This window comes from Rhinoraja longicauda, chromosome 21, assembly GCF_053455715.1.
Source record: "Rhinoraja longicauda isolate Sanriku21f chromosome 21, sRhiLon1.1, whole genome shotgun sequence".
NCBI classification, from domain to species: domain Eukaryota; kingdom Metazoa; phylum Chordata; class Chondrichthyes; order Rajiformes; family Arhynchobatidae; genus Rhinoraja; species Rhinoraja longicauda.
This window is the reverse complement of record NC_135973.1, coordinates 21,439,750-21,460,725: the sequence shown is the minus strand read 5'-3', so window position 1 is coordinate 21,460,725 and position 20,976 is coordinate 21,439,750. Positions and strand designations below refer to the sequence as shown.

The 20,976-nt window shown below is 43.4% G+C and overlaps 1 protein-coding gene across 3 annotated transcripts in view; it reads left to right on the top strand.

Moving 5' to 3' along the window:
- tecpr1a (tectonin beta-propeller repeat containing 1a) overlaps positions 1-20,976 on the top strand; it is a 64,588-nt gene that overhangs the window by 17,919 nt on the left and 25,693 nt on the right. For all 3 annotated transcript variants that reach the window (XM_078418080.1, XM_078418078.1, XM_078418079.1), the window contains exons 5-16: positions 1,003-1,125; positions 3,307-3,481; positions 4,972-5,072; positions 7,298-7,399; positions 8,649-8,797; positions 10,126-10,667; positions 11,736-11,881; positions 13,843-13,998; positions 15,316-15,465; positions 17,817-17,974; positions 18,931-19,058; positions 20,270-20,372. In XM_078418080.1, the coding sequence (XP_078274206.1) occupies positions 1,003-1,125; positions 3,307-3,481; positions 4,972-5,072; positions 7,298-7,399; positions 8,649-8,797; positions 10,126-10,667; positions 11,736-11,881; positions 13,843-13,998; positions 15,316-15,465; positions 17,817-17,974; positions 18,931-19,058; positions 20,270-20,372 (2,033 nt within the window). The remainder of the gene's footprint in view (positions 1-1,002; positions 1,126-3,306; positions 3,482-4,971; positions 5,073-7,297; positions 7,400-8,648; positions 8,798-10,125; positions 10,668-11,735; positions 11,882-13,842; positions 13,999-15,315; positions 15,466-17,816; positions 17,975-18,930; positions 19,059-20,269; positions 20,373-20,976) is intronic.

Sequence of the window (20,976 nt, the reverse complement as noted above, 5' to 3'; positions counted from 1 at the left end):
ACAGACAGCACCAGAGGTCAGGATCAAATCCGGGTCCATATCGTTGTAAGGCAGCAACTCTACCGCTGCGTCACTGTTTCTGCCCCTATTGTCTGGGTCTGACCTTTTGCCAAAGTGAGGGCCAGTTAAACAGCAACAAACTCGGCAAAAGTTGTTACTTGACTCTGTGCATACACATTTTGTTAAATCAGATAAATTGCCCTTGAGCACAACCATGAGGCAGTGTTAATATCTTTATGTCTGCCACAGACAAATTTATTATCTATGTGGTTACTATTAGCTTTTGCTAAATTCAATACCTCCATTTGATTATGGGAAAGTATTAAAGTTTTAAAAATATTCTATCTAAATTATCTCGGTTTGTCTTCTTTGAAACATGGCGACAGGTTTGCAATTCATGAAAACATGAATTCATACAACAGTACAGCACAAGAACAGGCACGTCAGCCCACAATGTCTGTGCTAAACATCATGAAAGACAACATTATCAAATTTATTAAAGGCAGTGTAATTTAGAGCTAACTAGACCAAGTTGGGCCCGAACCTTGCCTGCATTGGTGCAGCACCCTCCCCTCCCCCCCCCCCCCCCCCCCCCCCCGTCTCCCTCCCCTCATCGTCCGAGGTTCTGATGAGGTAGATGATAGATTTGTTTAACCAAATGACTCCACAGACAATGATTTGTATTTGTACTTTGGAGACTGCAACTGGTGGAATCTGGGTCCCAACCCAAACAATGTCTGACAATGACCCTCCACAGATGCTGCTTGACCCTGTTCCTCCAGCTGTTTGTTTTTTACTGTATTTATACACTGTCTTTTGCAGCATTGGATCATCCCAAAGGCTTTATAGCTAAAAATATATTTTATGAAGTGTAGCCACTGGGGTAGTTGTGTAGGTAACTTTTGCTAAATCTAGACTTGTCTACTCTTAAATTGATTGAGTTTGAAAAGTATAATGAAGCTTTATTGTGTGGAATCCTCACGTGGTGTCTTTGTTTTTTAGATTCCCTCGCAAAATCCGGGACCGCTGCCAGATCCCTTTCATGATATTGCTGTAGGAGGATGGGAAATTACTGATGAACCTTTCGGACATCTTTCAGTCTGGGCAGTGACTGTGCAGGGGAAGGTACAATCAATAAAGTTTGAGCATTGTCACTGAAATGATTTTGTACCACGGGTCTCAATCTAAAGTGTGAAATTTATAATTTCTAGTTGGATTCTGATTTCTATTTCTGGTCGGCATGGGCAGGTTGGGCCAAAGGGCCTGTTTCCGTGTTGTCTGACTCTATGACCAGCATAAATCGACAGAATTGACTAAAACTGAATAAAAGTGTGGTGTTTAAAACACTAAGTGCTGGTGTAACTCAGCAGCTCAGGCAGCATCTGTGGAGGAAATGAACAGGCAACGTTTCAGGTCGGGACCCTTCTTTAGACTCGGACGACATTTTGGGTCTGGACCATTTGGGCAATGTTTCAGGTTGAAACCCCTCAGCACCATTTCAGGTCGAAACCCTTCCAATCCTTTTAAAATATCAGTAAGTTACAATAGACAATAGACAATAGGTGCAGGAGTAGGCCATTCAGCCCTTCGAGCCAGCACCACCATTCAATGCGATCATGGCTGATCACTCTCAATCAGTACCCCGTTCCTGCCTTCTCCCCATACCCCCTCGCTCCGCTATCCTTAAGAGCTCTATCCAGCTCTCTCTTGAAAGCATCCAACGAACTGGCCTCCACTGCCTTCTGAGGCAGAGAATTCCACACCTTCACCACTCTCTGACTGAAAAAGTTCTTCCTCATCTCCGTTCTAAATGGCCTACCCCTTATTCTTAAACTGTGGCCCCTTGTTCTGGACTCCCCCAACATTGGGAACATGTTTCCTGCCTCTAATGTGTCCAATCCCCTAATTATCTTATATGTTTCAATAAGATCCCCCCTCATCCTTCTAAATTCCAGTGTATACAAGCCCAATCGCTCCAGCCTGAAAGAATGAAGCTAGAAGAGACCCTGGTTCGATCCTGACCTTGGGTGCTGTCTGTGTAGATTTGGTATGTTCTCCCTGTGACCGCGTGGGTTTTCTCTGGGAGCTCCGGTTTCCTCCCAGATCCCAAAGACGTGCAGGTTTGTTGGTTAATTGGCCTCTGTAAATTGCTCCTCGTGCAGAGGGAGTGGGTGCAAAAGTGGGATAACATGGGAACAGGTGACTGATGGTCAGCGAGGACTTGGTGAGCCAAAGGGCCTGGTTCCATGATGTATCTCTGTACTAAAACTAAACTGAAGATAGTGGCACACGTATTTTTAGGGACAAGATATAATTAGGGAGTGGCATAAAGTAGTAACCTTGACAGTGATGCCCAAATTCCAATTAAAACACAAACAGATGCCTTGAAGCTATCTTTCAGATCAACACAGACTTTCATTGCCCGCAAAACTAGCCAAGCAGTTCTGACTTGAAAGTGCATATGATCGTGATGCAGCCAAACCTGATTGTTAGCATTTAAGGTTCACGTGTATTCAATTTCAAGAGTTGTGGCAAAAAATTTAAATATGAATATCTGCCTCCCTTTCCCCAGATTTTGTGATATTATCTCCACACACCATGAATCAAACATAGTTTTTAATTAATAATAAGACAATTCTGTATAATTTGATAATCTTTTCTCCTTTGATTTATCAGCGACATTGTGCTGGCATTAGCTTCACATATATACGTGCAGAGGTGAAAAGTTATTGCGACTAGGAAAACCTTCAAAGCATTACTCCAGTGGATAACTCCTTTTAAAAGACGAGTTGCCAGGACTCAAAGGCCTGAGCAATAGGGAAAGGTTAGTCAGGCTAAGACTTTATTCCTTGGAGTGCAGGAGTCTGAGGGGTGATCTTACAGAGGTGTATAAAATCATGAGGGGAATAGAAAGGATGAATGCACAGGGCCTTTTACCCAGGGTAGGGGAATCAAGATTTAAGGTGTGAAGAGCAAGATTTAATAGGAAGCTGAGGGGCAGCTTTTTCACTCAGAGGGTGGTGGGTACATGGAATGTATTGCAGAGGAGGTAGTTGAGGCAGGTACTGTAACAACATTTAAAAGACACTTGGGCAGGTACGTGGATAGGAAAGGTACAAATGGATATGGGCCAAATGTGGGCAAATGTGGGCAAGTTTAGATGGGGCATCTTGGTCAGCATGGATTAGTTGGGCTGAAGAGCCTGTTTCCATGCTGTATGTGTGACTATGACTCTTGTGTGGCGGACATAACTGGTTCTTAAAGTGGATTGTCCCTAATTTAACATTTTGATTTTTTTTTCCCCAGCTATTTTACAGAGAAAATGTAACCGATCAGAATCCTGAGGGTTTGTCATGGACTGAAATCCCGACTCTTGGGGAAGTAGTTCAGATTGCCTGTGGACCATGTGACCTAGTGTGTGCCGTGCTATGGGAAGGTCAACTAATGATGAGAAAAGGAATAAACAGAGATAACACTAAAGGTATTAAGTTTCATTTGTGATTCTGCATGCATGAATTACATGGTTAATCGGCTGTGGCGGTTTAATGTTAGTACACAACGTTATAAAGCTACAGTTGCGTTCCTAAGAAATCTCGTGTTTATTAAAAAAGCGCCATAAAACCAATTGTGTAAATGAAGAAAAAGAGGATTCCAGGCGAGCAATAACAGTTATTTTTCATGCAGGATTTTCACATATAAAGGCCTTCTTAAATTTATTTTTATTTCTGTAATCTAAAAGTACAAAATGTTGTATAATAGATTAACATTGCACAAGTGTCAATAGAAGTGATTGCCTGTCAACTTCTAATGGCCTCGCCTGGTGAAACTAACAGCTCTGTTCTGAAGAGATGTTCTTTCCTGTGGGAACTTTTTTTAAAGCACTTTTTTACCAAGACACGTTTTTTTTCTATATGTCAATTTCCAAAATAACTTTTATGTTCTAGTTCCCGATCAAAATTTTTGTTGCAACCGATTCAGCCCACGTAATATCATGTTTCCTAATTCACCGGTTGCTTTATATCTAATTAGAGTCATACAGCACAGAAACAGGCACTGTGGCCAACTCGTCCATGCTGACCAAGATGCCCCATCTAAGCTAGTCCCATTTGCCCGTGTTTGCACATATCCCTCTAAACTTTTCCTATCCATGTACCTGTCCAATTGTCTTTTAAATGCTATTATAATATCTGCCTCAACTACCACCTCTGGCAGCTCGTTCTGTATACCCATCACCCTCTGTGTGAAAATCTTGCCCTTCTCACCTTAAACATATGTCCTCAACGTCATAAAAAAAACACTCATCGCAGAGCTACATGTACATTGTAGGATAAGCACTAATTGCATTATTGACCCAAAGTTCATGCTTCATAATCTCATTTTAATTCATCAAATTCTTATCGGTATTTTCCTCCAAGGCTTCATCACTCTTATCTACTTCTAAATGTAATTTGCCTCAGCCTCTCCCTGAAGTAGTGTGTTCCACATTCATGCTGCATTCTCTGTCATCCTTGATGGTTGAATTGTCAAATTTGTTTTAATCAATGATTTGGGGCAGTGCAGTATTAGTGTTGCTGCCAGAGACCCAGATTCGATCCTGACTATGGGTGTTGTCCGTATGGAGTTAGTACGTTCTCCTTGTGACTGCGGGGATTTCTCTGGGTACTCCGGTTTCCTCCCATACTCCAAAGATGTGCAGGTTTGTAGGTTAATTGGCTTTGGCAAAATTGTCAGTGTGTTGGGTAATGTTAGCATACGGGGATTGTTGGATGGCACAGACTCAGCAATACGCTGTACCTCTAAAGTCTAAACACTCTTGAGGAGCTGTTGGGAGCAAGGGTGAGGTGGAAAAATGAACGTATGTGTGCATGCAAGCGCACCTGTGTGCTATTCAGATGCCCTAATGTCAATGTGCAGTGCTGTTTAGGAAGTCTCAACATCATTGATATGAATTCCCTGTCGTTTGGTCATTAGGGAATTCCTGGGAGATTGTTGAGCCACAAAACTCTGGAAATGGTTTTGTCCAGGTCTCGGTGGGTATCAACGTGCTCTGGGCCATTACACGGGACAGAAAGGTAGGTGCGTGCACCATGAATCTTTCAAACTTGAACAAAGCACATGACTGTATTAGATTGGGACTCAGCTCCTTCCATCTGCCTCTTCCTCGCTCTCTCACTTAACCTGCTTATGCACATTTTGCAGCCTCTTTTAGAGAGTCATGGAGTAATACAGCATGAAAACATACTCTTTAGCCCAACTTGGAGCTGCACAGTGGCACAGCGATAGGTTTGCTGCCTTACAACGTCAGGGACCCATGTTCGATACTGAACACCAGTGTTGTCTGTACGGAGTTTGTTCGTTCTCCCTGTGACCACATGGGCTTTCTCTGGGTGCTCCGGTTTCCTCCCACACTCCAAAGATGTGCAGATGTGTAGGTTAAGTCACTTCTGGAAATTGTCCCTAGTGTGTAGAATAGCACCAGTGTACAGGTATCTTTGGTTGGTGTGGACGTGGTGGGCCAAAGGGCCTGTTTCCACACTGTATTTCTAAATTAAACTATGTTAAAAATGAAATTAAAGTTGCCTATGCCAACCAAGATACCCATCTACACTACTCCCACCTGTCCGTGTTTGGCCCATATCCCTCTAAACCTTTCCTATCCAGGTCTCCATACATCTGTCTAAATGTCTAAACTCCCTCATCTGGTAGCTTGTTCCACATCCCACCACTGAGTGGGAAAATGTGGCCCTCAGATTCCTATTAAACCTTTCCCCTCTCACGTTAATCCTTTGTCCTCTGGTAAAAGACTTAGTGCATTCTCCCTATCTTGTGGGTGAACAACGAGCACACGATGGCAACCCACGCAGTCACAGGGAGAGCATGTAAACTTCACACAGACAGTAACCTGAGGTCAGGATTGAACCTGGGTCTTTGGCGCTGTGTCACCCCTCCAGTGATATGCTGTCAGTGACAAGTCACAGACATGTCGGTGATAGGCTGGTAAGTTAATTGGTCAATGTAAATTTACCCCATGTGTGCGTGTGCAGCAGAAGAATCTGGGGAGGGGGTGGTAGTTAATGGGCTTTGAAGGAGGAATAGGTTTCAGGGAAGAACGTGGGGTAATGAATTTGTTGGAATTCCTCTTGAAGCTGACACAGGTCCAACAAATTGAGCAGCCTCCTTTGTCATAAGGAGGCTATGACTTTATTCTTTGGAACAGAGGAAGCTGAGGGGTGATCTTAATAATGTGATATATAAAATTATGAGGGGAATAGATTAGATTAATGCACAGAGACTTTTTCCCAGGGTAGAGGAATCAAGACCAGAGGACATAGGTTTAAGGTAAGAGGGGAAATATTAAATAAAAACCTGAGGGGCAATTATTTCACAGAGAGGGTAGTGGGTATAAGGAATGAGCTGCCAGAGCAGGGAGTTGAGGCAGGTACTATAATAACATTTAAAAGACATTTGGACACGTACAAGGACAGGACTAGCGTAGACCGGGCATGTTGGCATAGACCAGTTGGGCCAAAGGCCCCGTTTCAGTGCTGTATGACTCTGCCTCTATGACTGTATAAAGCCAAAACACAAAGTGCCGTAGGAACCCAGTGGGTCAGGCAGCATCTGCGGAGGGAATAGACAGGCGATGTTTCGGGTCGGGATCCTTCTTCAGAGAAAAATCAATGTAAAGCAACAGAGTACAAACTAAACAACAGTAAACCTTTGTCAAAGACCATAAATTGACGCAAATAGTTCTAATGTGGTTAAACTCAGTTTCCTCTCTTACCACCTGCCTGCGTTTGGCCCATTCCCCTTTCTAAACCTGTCCTATCCATGTACCTGTCTAAATGTTTCTTAAATGTTGCGATAGTCCCTGCCTCAACTACCTCCTCTGGCAGCTCATTTCACACATCCGCCACCCTTTGTTTAAAAAAAGTTACCCCTCCGGTTCTATTAAATCTTTCCCCCCCCTCACCTTAAACCTATGTCCTCTGGTTCTCGTTGGAGAACCCTGACTACCCCATTGGAGACCTTCAAACTATCTTTAATTGGACTTTACAGGACATTATCTTGCACAAAACATTATCCTGTATCTGAATACTGTGGGCGGCCGATTGTAATTATGTATAGTCTTTCCGCTGTCTGGATAGCACACCACAAAAATGTTTTTTAATGTACCTCTGTACATGTGACAATTAAACTAAACTAAACGGAACATTCCACTGATCCCCTGAAACACCATTTTGAATCCCTTACCATTCTACATGCAAGTCTTTGAGGTGTATTTTCCTTTTGCCAGGTCTGGTTTCGAAGAGGTGTCTGTTCTGAGAACCCTATTGGGGCAGGTTGGATTTGCATGAATGTAGAGATGGCGATGGTGAACGTAGGATTAAATGACCAGGTAAGATGGTTTTTCTGTGTTTTTTAACTGCCCCCATTTTAAGATCAGGTAATAGTTTCACTGAGCCAAACAATTAATTTATTTGGAATATACCAATGAATACAGGAGATCTTAAATAATGCAGGAAATCAAAGTACTCGGCACATCAAGGAGCAGCAGTGGAGAGAGCAATGTATAGGGTCAATCAACTTGCATCAGAACTAAAAGAGGTTGAAGATAAAACAAAATTAAGTTTAGTTTAGTTTAGAGATACAGTGCGGAAACATTTCGCGCCGACAAGAGATCACCCTAGCACTATCCTACACACTAGGGACAATTTACAATTTTACCAAAGCCAATTAACCTACAAACCTGTACATCTTTGGAGTGTGGGAGGAAACCGGAGCTCCCAGTGAAAACCCACGGGGTCATAGGGAGAACGTTCAAACTCCATACAGACAGCACCTGTAGTCAGGGTCAAACTCGTATCTCTCGCACTGTAAGGCGCCATCTCTAGCACTGCGCCACTGTGCCGCCCCTAAGATGCAGGAAGGAGGAGACGGAAAAGACAAAAAGTTTGATAAAAGGAGTAAGGAATGGGACAAATAAAAGAGACAACACAAGGAGATCTAGAGGAGATATAAATAGAAATAGCAAGATATCTGGTGGAAAGAAAAATCTTCCCTGCATGTCTCCTTTAAACTTTGCCGCTCTCTCATTAAAGCTACACACTCTTGACTGACAATTCCACATTGGGAGAAAGGTTCTGAATGTCTACCCTATCTATGATTTTCATAATTTTATATACATGTATCAGGTCTCCACTCAACCTCTGTCCATTTTGATCAAGACTAGATTGAATAGATCAAAATGGCCTTGATCAGCTCCTTTTGTCCGGAGCCCAAATGGCACTCAAGTGTATAATTACATTAACTAATTTCTGCTTTGAATTTTGCCTGCCACCCCAGTACCTATACCCTGGTAAAATATTAGACACAAAATGCTGGAGTAACTCAGCAGGACAGGCAGCATCTCTGGAGAAAAAAGATGGATGATGTTTTGGGTCAGGACCCTCCAGAGATGCTTCAGAGATGCTGCCTGGCCCGTTAAGTTACTCCAGCACTTTGTGTCTACCTTGGATAAAAAACCAGCATCTGCAGTTTTTTGTTTCTATACCCTGGTAAAATGTTGTCTGTTTTAATATTGGTCTGATCTGTAACTCATAATGTGGATTTGCTTACACCTTGTTTTTGTCCCGTTATCACCCCAGGTATGGGGAATCGGCTCTGATGACCGCGGTATCTATTTTCGACAAGGTGTGACACCAACCGAATACAGTGGAAAGGCTTGGAAAGTCATAATGGCAAACCGAGATCAGGACCGATCATCCTGTGCAAGCAGTGCCACCAGTCTTGTGAGGTACAGTAACCCAGGGAAATATTTACTTACACCCACCACCTCTCATTTGTATCCACCTATCACTTGCCAGGTTTTGTCCCGCCCCCACCCCTTTTCCAGCTTTCTCCCCCCCCCCCACTACAGTCTGTCTGATGAAGCATCCCGACCTGAAACGTTGCCTATCCTTGTCTTCCACACTAAACGTTATACCCTTTATCCTGTAACTGTACACCGTGGACGGCTTGAATATAACCATGTATAGTCTTTCCTCTACCGTATCAAAAAAGCTTTTCACTGCACCTTGGTACAAATAATAATAATAATAATAATAATAATAATAATAATAATAATAATAATAATAATAATAATAATAATAATAATAATAATAATAATAATAATAATAATAATAATAATAATAATAATAATAATAATAATAATAATAATAAAAATAATAATAAAAATAAACTAAACAACTAAGATGCTGCCTGATCTGCTGAGTTACTCCAGCACTTTGTGTTTAGTTCAAGTTTCCAGCATCTGTAATTCCTTATTTCTCCTTATTTTCCCCTCAGAATCTCAAATTATTCAATCGAGTTCTTTCTCATTCTTGTAAACGCCCGAGGCTTCATGCTTAACCTTTCTTCATTAAGACATCCTGTCCATTTTAGTTACAAATTAGTGAGCCTTCTTAATACTACGAACAATGCAATAACATTATTCTTTAAAGAGGGGGAGAGTGGGGGGTCACAATGCCAGTGCAGATTCTTTGAAACATCTCTCCAATTAAACAGATTCTCCCCTATTAAACTACAATATTTTTCAAAGGCTATCAAACTACAAATCAGGACATTTTTGGTATGCTAACTCCGTACAGACAGCACTGGTAGTCGGAATCAAACCCGGGTCTCTGGCGCTGTAAGGCAGCAACAGTACTGTTGGCCACTGTGCCGCCCCTGCTTCCATTGTCCCCTCAAGCTGCATTCCAAATCACAAGGAGAGTATTGTTCAAAACATTTCATCATTTTAACTCTGGTTCTTTTGCCGAAAATCTTAAATGTTAAGAACTTTTAATTTGTTTTTCATTTTCATAGTCGTCATAGTCATGCAGCGTGGAAATAAGCCTTTTGGCCCAACTTACCCATGCCGACTTAAGATGCCCATCTACACTAATCCCACCTGTCTGCACTTGGCATATAATCTTCTAAACCTATCCTATCCATGTACTATGAAATGTAATAATAATGTCTCAACTACCTCCTCTAGCAGCTCGTTCCATATAACCACCACCCTTTGTGTGTAAAAAAAAAAGTTACTCCTCAGTTTCCTATTAAATTTTGGTTTCATTTCAGTGCTGGGTGCTTCTTTGGCGATGAGGTTAGATTACCACCCCAGGCCTCCATCACCAATGATGCAGACTTTTCTTTGGAAATGGAGGGGATGGCAAAAGGAACTGAAAACATTCTTGAAACAATTGAGAGAGTACCATGTTCCCACAACAATGCGGATGGAGATGGAGATGTCGCCTCTTGCTGTCCTGTAGCCGAGTCTAAATGTGATACTGTGATGAGCGTGTTTGAGAACATCTCGCTAAACGAAGGACTCTCAGTAAAGTGTGATCAGACTGGTCTTGAACCAAGTGCTGCCCGGCCCTGGCTGGCGGACTGCCAGCAGTCCCTGCAGGATGGTGCTGAATTGGACACTGCTCCGGCCGATTCAAGCCCGGCCAACTTGGACTTGGCCGAGACGTCCAGCATCTCGTCAGCGGCGGTCTACCCGTTTGGAATTGAAGAGCACTATGTGTCTGATGAGCATCCGCTGTGGGCTTGGCTGAGTGGAGGAGGATGCGACATAGATGCCCACACCCAGCTGAACTGGTTCAATGTCCAGTCAGGTAGTCAATTCCCTTTACTCCATGCTTGTACATCACTGTTGAGTACAAAACCTATAACCAGTGAGTCCAGAGTGTTTTATTGTCACATGTCTTAGAAACAACAATGAAATTCCGCCCCAAAACGTTCCCATCCGTTTTCTGCAGAGATGCTGCCCGACCCACTGAGTTACTCCAGCACTTTGTGTCTATCTAACAAGTGATCAATGGTTGGCATGGACGCGGTGGCCCAAAGGGCCTGTTTCCATGTTTTTTCTTTGAATTAATTCAATCATTCATAGAACATAGTGTAACCATAAGATATTGCAGGAGAATTAGGCCATTCAACCCATCGAGTGAGTCCTCTCTGGCATTCAATCATGGCTGATATATTTTTCCCTCTCAACCCCCTTCTCCTGCCATCTCCCTGTAAACGTTGTTGCCCTTACTAATCAAAAACCTATCTATCACTACTTTAAATGGCTTGGCATCCACAGCCGTCTTTAGACTTTAGAAATACAGCCTGGAAATAGCCCCAACGGTCCACCGAGTCCGTGCTGACCAGCGATCACCGCGTACACTAGCACTATCCTACACACTAGAGACAATTTACAATTTTTACCGAAGCCAATTAACCTACAAACCTGTATGTCTTTGGAGTGTTGGAGGAAACCGGAGCATCTAGAGAAAATCCACATGGTCAGAGGGAGAAACTCTGTCCAGACAGCACCCGGAGTCAGGATCGAAAACTGGGTCCCTGGCACTGTAAGGCAGCACCTCTAACGCTGCACTATTGTACTGCCCCAGGTTATATGAAGCTTTTCCTTAACTTGGTTGTACACCTAATGACTCACTTGCTGCCACCCTCGTGCATTGAATCAGCACTAATGATTTGCACCACAAAATGGAAGTACAAAGCCCAGCTTGGGTTGCAGAGCAGATGTTGCACAAACTCTATTTCTCTGCTCTAATGCAGAGAGTGCTTTTCACAATCCCTCTTCAAACACAATTCTTTTATTATGTACATTTGGGTTGAGAAAACATTAGTAGCCGAGTGTACATTCCCTATCCTACCTTGTTGTGGTTTTGCAGGGCTGATGTTCTCCATGCAATCACTCTCGATGCCCAACAGTTGTCCCCAGCAAACGGTTTGGCGGAAGCAGATTGTTCAGCAGCTAATCGAGCGGTCCAAACGAGAAGTGGACGATTTCAAACATTACGAGCAGGCTGTGGAGCAGGTAGGCTGATTGCAGAGTCGTAGAGCACGGAAACAGACCCTTGGGCCCACCTTGTCTTTGCCCACCAAGTTGGCTTTCGGGGTCCATATCCCTCCAAACCCTTCCTCCATATATCAATCCAAATGTTTTAGAGAGATACAGCTTGGAAACGGGCCAGTCAGCCCACGAGGTCATGCTGACTATTGATCACCTGTTTGTACTAATTTAAAGTTTGGAGATACTGCATGGAAACAGGCCTTTCAGTCTACCGAGTCCACGCTGACCATCAATCACCCATTCACATTAGTTGTATGTTATCCCACTTTCTCATCCACTCACACACTAAGGGTAATTTACAGAGGGCCAATTAACCTACAAACACGTGTGTCTTGGGGATGTGGAATGAAACCGGAGCACTCGGAGGAAACCCGTGTGGTCACAGGGAGAACGTGCAAACTCTACACAGAAAGTACCCGACATCAGGATCTGCTGCTTTGAGGCAGCAACTCTACCAGCTGCTCCACTGTGCTGCCTTAAAAGGTCTTCTGAAAGATTCTACAGCTTCTATAGCTTCCTTTGGCAGCTCATACCAGGTACAGACTACATTCTGAGTGTAAATGTTGCCGTGAGGCTCATCTTAAATCTCTCCCGTCTCACTTTAAGCCTGTGTCCTTTAGTGTAAGAATCCTCAGCCCTGGGATAAAAGACAAGCATTTACTTTAAGCATGTACCTCATGGTTTTGTACGCCTCAATAAGGTCACCGCTCAGCCTCCTACGCTCCAAAGAAAAAAGTCCCAGCCTATCCAACATTTCCCTTTAACTCAAGTAGCATCCTGGTGAATATCGTTTATGTACTTTTTAACTTAATAACATCCTTTCTATTGTTGGGTGACCAGAACTGCACATCGTATTCCAAATGTGGTCTCACCAATGACTTGTACAGCTGCATTACGATGTCTCCTAACTTTTGGACTTAATAAATGGAGCAGCGGTCGAATTGCTGCCTCGCAGCGCCAAAGTCCCTCTTTCGAACCTGACTCCACGTGCTGTCTGTACGGAGTTTGTACGTTTTCCCTGTGACTGCATGGGTTTTCTCTGGGTGCTCCAGTTTCCTCCCACACTCCAAAGACATGCATGTTTGTTGGTTAATTGGCTACTGTAGAGTGTAAATTATCCCTAATGTGTAGGATAGTGTTAGTGTACGGAGTGATCGCTGGTCGGTACGGACTCACTGGGCCAAAGGCCCTGTTTCCACGCTGTATCTCTAAAGTCTAAAATGCCTTTCCCAATGAGGGCAAACATGACAAAAGCCTTCACCACCCTGTCCACCTGACGCCACTTTTGGGGAACCATGCACCTGCACTCCCAGATCTCTCTGTTCTGAAACACCCTCGAGGCCTCTTATCATTTACTGTGTAAGTTTAGGTTGAGGTTTATTGTCATGTGCACCAAGGTACTGTGAAAAGGGGGGGGGGGATACAATGAAGATACAAAAATTGCAAGGAGAAAATAGAGGAAAATTAAGACAAGGCAAAACCAAAAAATGTCATTGGAAGGAAAAAAAGGAAAATCCCAAGGTTTTTTATGACTACATAATGAGTAAAAAAGCAATCTAAAAAAGAGTAGGGAGGACTGATTGAGAAGGTTAGACTTTAGATGTACAGCACAGAAACAGGCCCAATGGTCCACCGAGTTTGCACCGATTATCGATCACCCTGTACACTAACCTACACACATTAGGAACAAATTTACAACTTACTGAATCCAATTAACGTACAAACCCACACATCTTTGCAGTGTGGGAGGAAACCGGAGCACCCGGAGAAAAAACATTACATGGAGAATGTACAAGCTCCCTACAGACAGCACCCATAGTCGTGATCGAACCCGGGTCTCTGGCGCTGTGAGGCAGCAACTCTACCGTTGCGCCATTTGCTGCCCTGCGACTCTAATTCTTTGTTTTCTTGCTCTGTTTTACCAGTCTGTGTGGATAAAGAAGGGGATGATGCAGTGGTGGAGAGATGGGAAGCCGCACAAATGGACAGATGTTAAAGTCGCACTGGAACGGTTTACAGGGAACGATGGGAAGCGGGATGGAATATTTTTCATATACTACACATACAATGATGTGAAAAAGGTGAGTTCACTCTAGTTTCTCTTTGGTGCTCTGGAAACTGGGCTTTATGCCATTGGGATAAATCTTGTTAATTGCACCATTAGTTTACATATTCCTCTTCGTGGATTTGTATTGAGGAAAGGAACTAAAGATATTATGAGAAGTTTCATTTGTAAATCATTATTCATAGACTTTTTTTAATCATTATGTTCATTTGGCTGTGATGTCACCTTTTTGCAAAAAGAAAACTTTATCCCAGGTCTGTGGTTGGTTACTGAAGTGTGAAAACGAATACATTCACAGTTATTAACAAGGTGAATAGTTTTTCAATTTGAGTGTGAGGTAAAATGGGCAGTAACTGATTAAAAGTGAATCCTGCCAAGGCTAGTTTTTTTTTAACATGGTCAGCATTTTCAAGGTATTTGTTTAGTTCAGTTCTGTGATGTGATTATTTTTCTCTTTGGCAAATGATTCTGAAGAAGGAAATTATATTTTCATTGTAGGCATCATCCTGGTTTACGCATGCATTATTGATTTTTTTTAAGAAAATCTTTCTCGAGCTATTCATTTTAGTCCCAAATCAAATTTGAAATCTGCTTCCATAAGAATAAATAATGTTTAAATATTTATAGAATTAATATTTAGAAGTGCTGTGTTCACAGTGTGATCTTGTGTGATTAGCTGCACATGATTCAAGGAATAGGGAGATGATTATTTCGTACCACAACCTCCCAATGACATGAACCATCAAAAAGTACGGTGGCTTAGTGTAAAAATATCTTTTCTTTAGACTTTAGAGATACAGAGTGCAAACAGGGCCCTTGGCCCACCAAGTCCGTGCCGACCAGCGATTACCCTGTACACTGGCACAATTCAACACACTAGGGACAATTTACAGTTTTACCAAAGTCAATTCACCTACAAACCAGTACATCTTTGGAGTGTGGGAGGAAACCGGAGCACCTGGAGAAATCCCATGTGGTCACAGGGAGAACGTACAAACTCCGTACAGACAGCACCTGTAGTCAGGATCAAGCCCGGGTCTCTGGTGCTGTAAGGCAGCAACTCTATCGCTGCTCCACTTTGCCGGCCTCTTGATCAGCGTTGACATATTTGTGTCATGAAAGAGACTGTAACGCATTCATAATTTTACAACGGGTATAGTAGTGTCTACCCACTCCATTGAGTCCTGACCCACCTTGTCACCTGTTCATGTCCTCCATTGATGCTGCCTGACCCGCTGAGTTACTCCAGCGCTTTGTGACTTTTAATATTTGCAAATGTCTGATTAATTAAATATGTATGTTGGTTGACTTTACCTTTCCTTAAATTTTACAGTATCTTCACCTCTTTTTAAATGAAGTTACAATTTTAGTTCCGATTGCTAATGAAGCAAAACACTCCTTTGCAATTTACACTCCAGAACGGACGAAACAAAGGTGGCCAATCAGGTTGTCAACGGCTATTGAACAAGAAATGTACGACTGGGTAAGTGAATGACGGATCAATGAAAACCTACCATGCTAAATGTTGGGGTAATAACAAGGAGTTGCAGATACTGGTTTATACCAAAGAAAGAAACAAAATGCTGGAGTAACTCAATGGTAGTTGAGATATGGGAGGAAACCTGCCATCCCATGATGGGCACAACCCTTCCTTGGTCATCAGTTGTCGGCCTTAATTTGTTCTGGCGTTTTCCTACCTTCCCCTCTCCCCCCTTTAGTTTCAGTCTGAAGAAGTGTTCCAACCTGACACATCACCCATCCTTTTTCTCCAGAAGTGCTGCATGACCCGCTGAGTTACTCCAGCATTTTGTGTCCATCCCATGAACCAATATGGTTAATCTTTTCCATACTCTATCAAGCAGGATGTTTGTTCTGATCACTATATTCCAAACTCTTACTGTGATGTGCATTGTCACGGATTGGGACTGACATTATAAATACACACAATATCCAAACTGGCACTCCAAGCAGCACACTGAGGGAGTTCTACAATGTCAATGGGACAACACTGAGGGAACCCTGCACTGCTGGACATTTGAGCCTTTCTAATGAAATGTTAATCCATGCCACATTCCCATTCCCACTTTCTCAAATGCATGTAAATGATTTGATGGAAAAGTGCCAGAGAAATGCGAGTTAATTTTCCCCAGTATCCAGCCCCAAATTGGCCTCATAGCAGAAGCGTCCACGTCGCGGGGTTGGAAACTGGAAGTGTCCTGAGCTAATTCTGCTACCACCATCATCTACTGCAACAAGTGATGCCTCCCATTGATGTCGCCGGAAGCTTGCGTCTTTTTCAGGACGGACGATGACAGCAATGTCAACATTTGAAACATGGATGATGGACACAAAAGAAAGAAGAAGAAGCCCCAAATTTACTCTGCAAATAACATATGAATGACGTTTCAAGTCAGGGATCTTCGAAGGATCCCAACTCGAAACATCATCATCCATTTCATTCCACAGGTACTGCCTGACCCGCTGAGTTCCTCCAGCATTTTATTTTGCTCAGGATTCCTGTGTCCGGATTCAGGTGTCTTCATTCCTAAAACATCAGGCAATCTTGCTTTGTGCAAAATTGTAAGGTTCACAACAAGTCAAAATTTCACAATAAGGCCACCCATATATCTCCCTCCGGCTTGACATTACACTCCTCTCTCTGAAGAAGTTAGATACTGGATACCAGTCTGAAGAGTCTCCACCCAAAACATCACCCATCCATTCCCTCCACAGATGCTACCTGACCCACTGAGTTCCTCCAGTACTTTGTGTTTTGCTCAAGATTCCAGCATCTGCAGTTCCTTGTGTTTCCTACACCTGTGTGCACTTGAGTTTAGAAGAATGAGAGGTGATCTTGTTAAAACAAACAAAATTCGTAAGAGGCTTAACAGGTTACATGCAGAGGTGATATTTTTTTCCTAGATGTAGTGTCTAGAACCAGAAGGCACAGTCACAAAGCAAGGGCAGAGATGAGAAAGAATATTTTCAACCAGAGGATGGTGAATGGGAGGAAACCGAAACACTCGGAGCAAACCCACGTGGTCACAGGGAGAACGTACAAACTCTGTGCAGATAGCCCCGATAGTCAGGATCGAACCTGTGTCTCTGACACTGAAGGCAGCACCTCTACCATGTGCCACTGTGCCGTCCTTATCCATTCTCTCCAGAGATTCTACCTGACCCGCTGAACTACTCCAGCGTTTTGTGTCTATCTCAGACTCTTCAATCAAATATCCATTCCCTCAAAAAGCCATCTATCCATTCCCTCTACAATGCTGCCTGACCCACAGTTGTTATTCCAACACGTAGAGTCATAGAGTGAAACAGTGTGGAAACAGGGCCTTCGGCCCAACTTGCCCACATTGGCCAACATGTCCCAGCTACACTAATCCCATCTGCCTGTGTTTGGTCCATATCCCTCCAAACCTGTCCTATCCATGTACCTGTCTAACTGTTTCTTAAATGTTGGGATAGTCCCTGCCTCAACTACCTCCTCTGGCAGCTTGTTCCATACACCCACCACCCTTTGTGTGAAAAGGTTACCCCTCAAATTCCTATGAAATCTTTTCCCCTTCACCTTAAACTTATGTGCTCTGGTCCTCGATTCACCTACTCTGGGCAAGAGACTCTGCATCTACCCGATCTATTCCTCTCATCATTTTATACACTTTGTGTTTTGCTTGTAGTTATAGTTGATGCTGTCAAATGAGTTACAGCAAACAAGGCTTTATCAGTCAAGTGCAGCAGGTAAAGCTTAATCCCGTTTGTGGCTATTGTTTGTTTGATGTTGATGTGCTGTAATTCTGTAACCGGGCACTGTGTGTTGTGTTGCAGCTTGCTGTCTTGAGCCTAGCATGTTGTGACAGCAGTGAGATTCACGGACCCCCATCTCATCAGGCCCTTTGGTCCATCACGTGCAAAGGAGATGTCTTTGTCAGTGAGCCAAGTCCAAGTCTGGAAGCGACACAACATCCTATGCCAAGTGACCAATTGTAAGTCTTTAATTCATGTTCATAAGTCATAGGAGCGGAATTAGGCCATTTGGCCCATCGAGTCTACACTGCCATTCAATCATGGCTGAACTATTTTTCCCTCTCAACCGCATTCTCCTGCCTTCTCCCCATAACCTTTGACACTCTTGCTAATTAAGAACCTCAGAGGGTCAGGCAGCATCTCAGGAGAAAAAGAATAGGTGACGGTTCGGGTTGGGGCCCTTGGTTAAACTGAAGAAGTCCAGTCTGAAGGCGTTCAGTCCAGTCTGGTTCCGATTCTTTTTCTCCAGAGATGCTGCCTGACCCGCTGAGTTGCTCCAGCATTTTGTGTCTATCTTTGGTGTAAAGAAGCATTTGCAGTTCCTTCCTACACACTAATCAAGAACCTGAACACTAAAAGAATATCCAATGACTTGACCTCCACAGCTGTGTGTGCCACAGATTCACCACCCTCTGGCTAAAGAAATTCCTCCTCATCTCTTTTCTAAAGGTACATCCTTTTATTTTGAGACCGTGTCCTCTAGTCTTTGACTCTTCCAATAATAGAAACTTCCTCTCCACATCCACTCTGTCTAGGAACTTTCACTATTATGCCACAGTTTGATTGATTGATTGAAACATACAGCATTGAAACAGGCCCTTCGCCCACCGAGTCCACGCTGGCTATCGATCACCCATTCACACTAGTTCTATGTTATCCCACTTTTGCATCCACTCCCTACACACTTAGGGCAATTTACAGAGCCAAATTTAGAGAGGCCAACTAAGCTACAAATCTAGAATTGTTTAAATTTTGTTAAATCTGCTGGGAGGAATCTCGCGCAGTCAGAGTCTGGGAAAGGAGCACATAGAGTAAACTAAATGGGTAGCATTTTTGTAGAACCAGCATTAAAAACAATTAAGTTGTGATCTCCTGTGCAGTACAAGTCCATTGATCATGTAATTGTTTCGTGTAGGTATTGGCGCCAAATTGGAGGACACCTACGCCTTGTTGAATGCAACAGTCAAGGAATTGTGTGGGGCATTGGATATGACCACACAGCCTGGGTTTATACTGGTGGCTACGGAGGTGGTTTCTTTCAAGGTGATTCGTTTGTTTTTTCTTTATGGCATTTTATTTCATTTGTAAACTCAACGCTCTTTTACCTGACGTTTGACCCACCAGAACTTGACAGCTCCCTGTTGAGGTTGCCAAACACTGGACTATGGGGCCAGCTTAGATGGGCATCTTGTTCGGCATGGACGAGTTGGGCTGAAGGGCTTGTTTCCATGCTGTATAACTCTATGTCTTGCCTTCATCGGTTGGCACCTGGAATCCCAGAGATGATCAGTGCTGTCTCATTTCTCCAGAATTCATTAATGCCAAGCATAAGTGATCATATGAAGATGAGGAGGAATTTCTTTAGCCAGAGGGTGATGAGTCTGTGGAGTTCACTGCCACAGACAGGCAATGAATGGATGGGTGGCACAGTGGCTACTGCCCTACAGCGCCAGAAACCCAATCCTATCGGTGCTGTCTGTACGGAGTTTGTACGTTCTCCCTGTGACCGCGTGGGTTTTCTCCGGATGCTCTGGTTTCCTCCCACACTCCAAAAATGTACAGGTTTGTAATTTAATTGGCTTTGGTAAAAATTGTAAATTGTTTCTAGTGTGTAGGTTAATACTAGAGTACAGGGTGATCGCTGGTCGGCGCGGTCTTCATATCATATCATATATATACAGCCGGAAACAGGCCTTTTCAGCCCTACAAGTCCGTGCCGCCCAGTGATCCCCGTACATTAACACTATCCTACACCCACTAGGGACAATTTTTACATTTACCCAGCCAATTAACCTACATACCTGTACGTCTTTGGAGTGTGGGAGGAAACCGAAGATCTCGGAGAAAACCCACGCAGGTCACGGGGAGAACGTACAAACTCCTTACAGTGCAGCACCCGTAGTCAGGATCGAACCTGAGTCTCCGGCGCTGCATTCGCTGTAAAGCAGCAACTCTACCGCTGCGCTACCGTGCCGCCCAAAGTCTTGGTGGACTAAAGGGCCTATTTCCATGCTGTATCTCTAAATCCACAAGGCTATGGATTTCAAGACATTTAAATCGCTGATAGATAGGTTCATGATGAACGGTTACGGGGAGAAGGCTGGAGAATGGTGTTGAGAGTGAAAGATAGATCAGCCATGATGGAGTGGTGGAGCAGACTCTGAAGCCGTGGAGAATACGTGATCTTTACTCATAAATTAAGCAAAAGGTTTTTTTAGCTGCTTTGTTTTATAACTCATATTTTGCCTTTTCAGGACTGGCTGGGAGTACCGATAATATTTATACTCAGTCAGATGTAATGTGCGTTTACATTTATGAAAACCAGCGTTGGAACCCTCTCACCGGATACAGCAGCAGGTATGAATCAATCTTAACATATATGGGCAGAAAATCTTTGCTCTGAGTTATGCAAGGAATTTGTTGTTATGGGAATGGTGAAATAATGGTTACGTCACCAGTTTGTAATCCCGAGATCTGGTATAAAGATCTGGACCGAGTTCTAATTCTGCCAAGCGACCGGGGAATTTGTACCCTGCAAAATATTTACCAGAGCATATACCTGCAGTTTAAATTCTGCATAAAAGCTAGTGGTTAATCATAGAGTCATACAGTGTGGAAACAGGCCCTTGGGGCCCAACTTGCCCACGCCAACCAACATACAGTTTCCCACCCACGCTAGTCCCACCTGTGTGGATTTGGCCGATACCCCTCTAAACCTGTCCTATCCAGGCTGGTTCCTGCCTCAACTACCTCCTCTGGTAGCTCGTCACAGACACCCACCACCATTTGTTAACAAATAAAAGTTACCCCTTAGCTCCCTATTAAATCTTTCGCTCCATCACCTTAAATCTAGTGTATGTCCTCTGGTTCTAAATTCTCCTACTCTGGGCAAAAGACTGAGTTTACCTGACCTATTCCTCTCATGATTTTGTACACCTCTATAAGATCATCCCTCATTCTC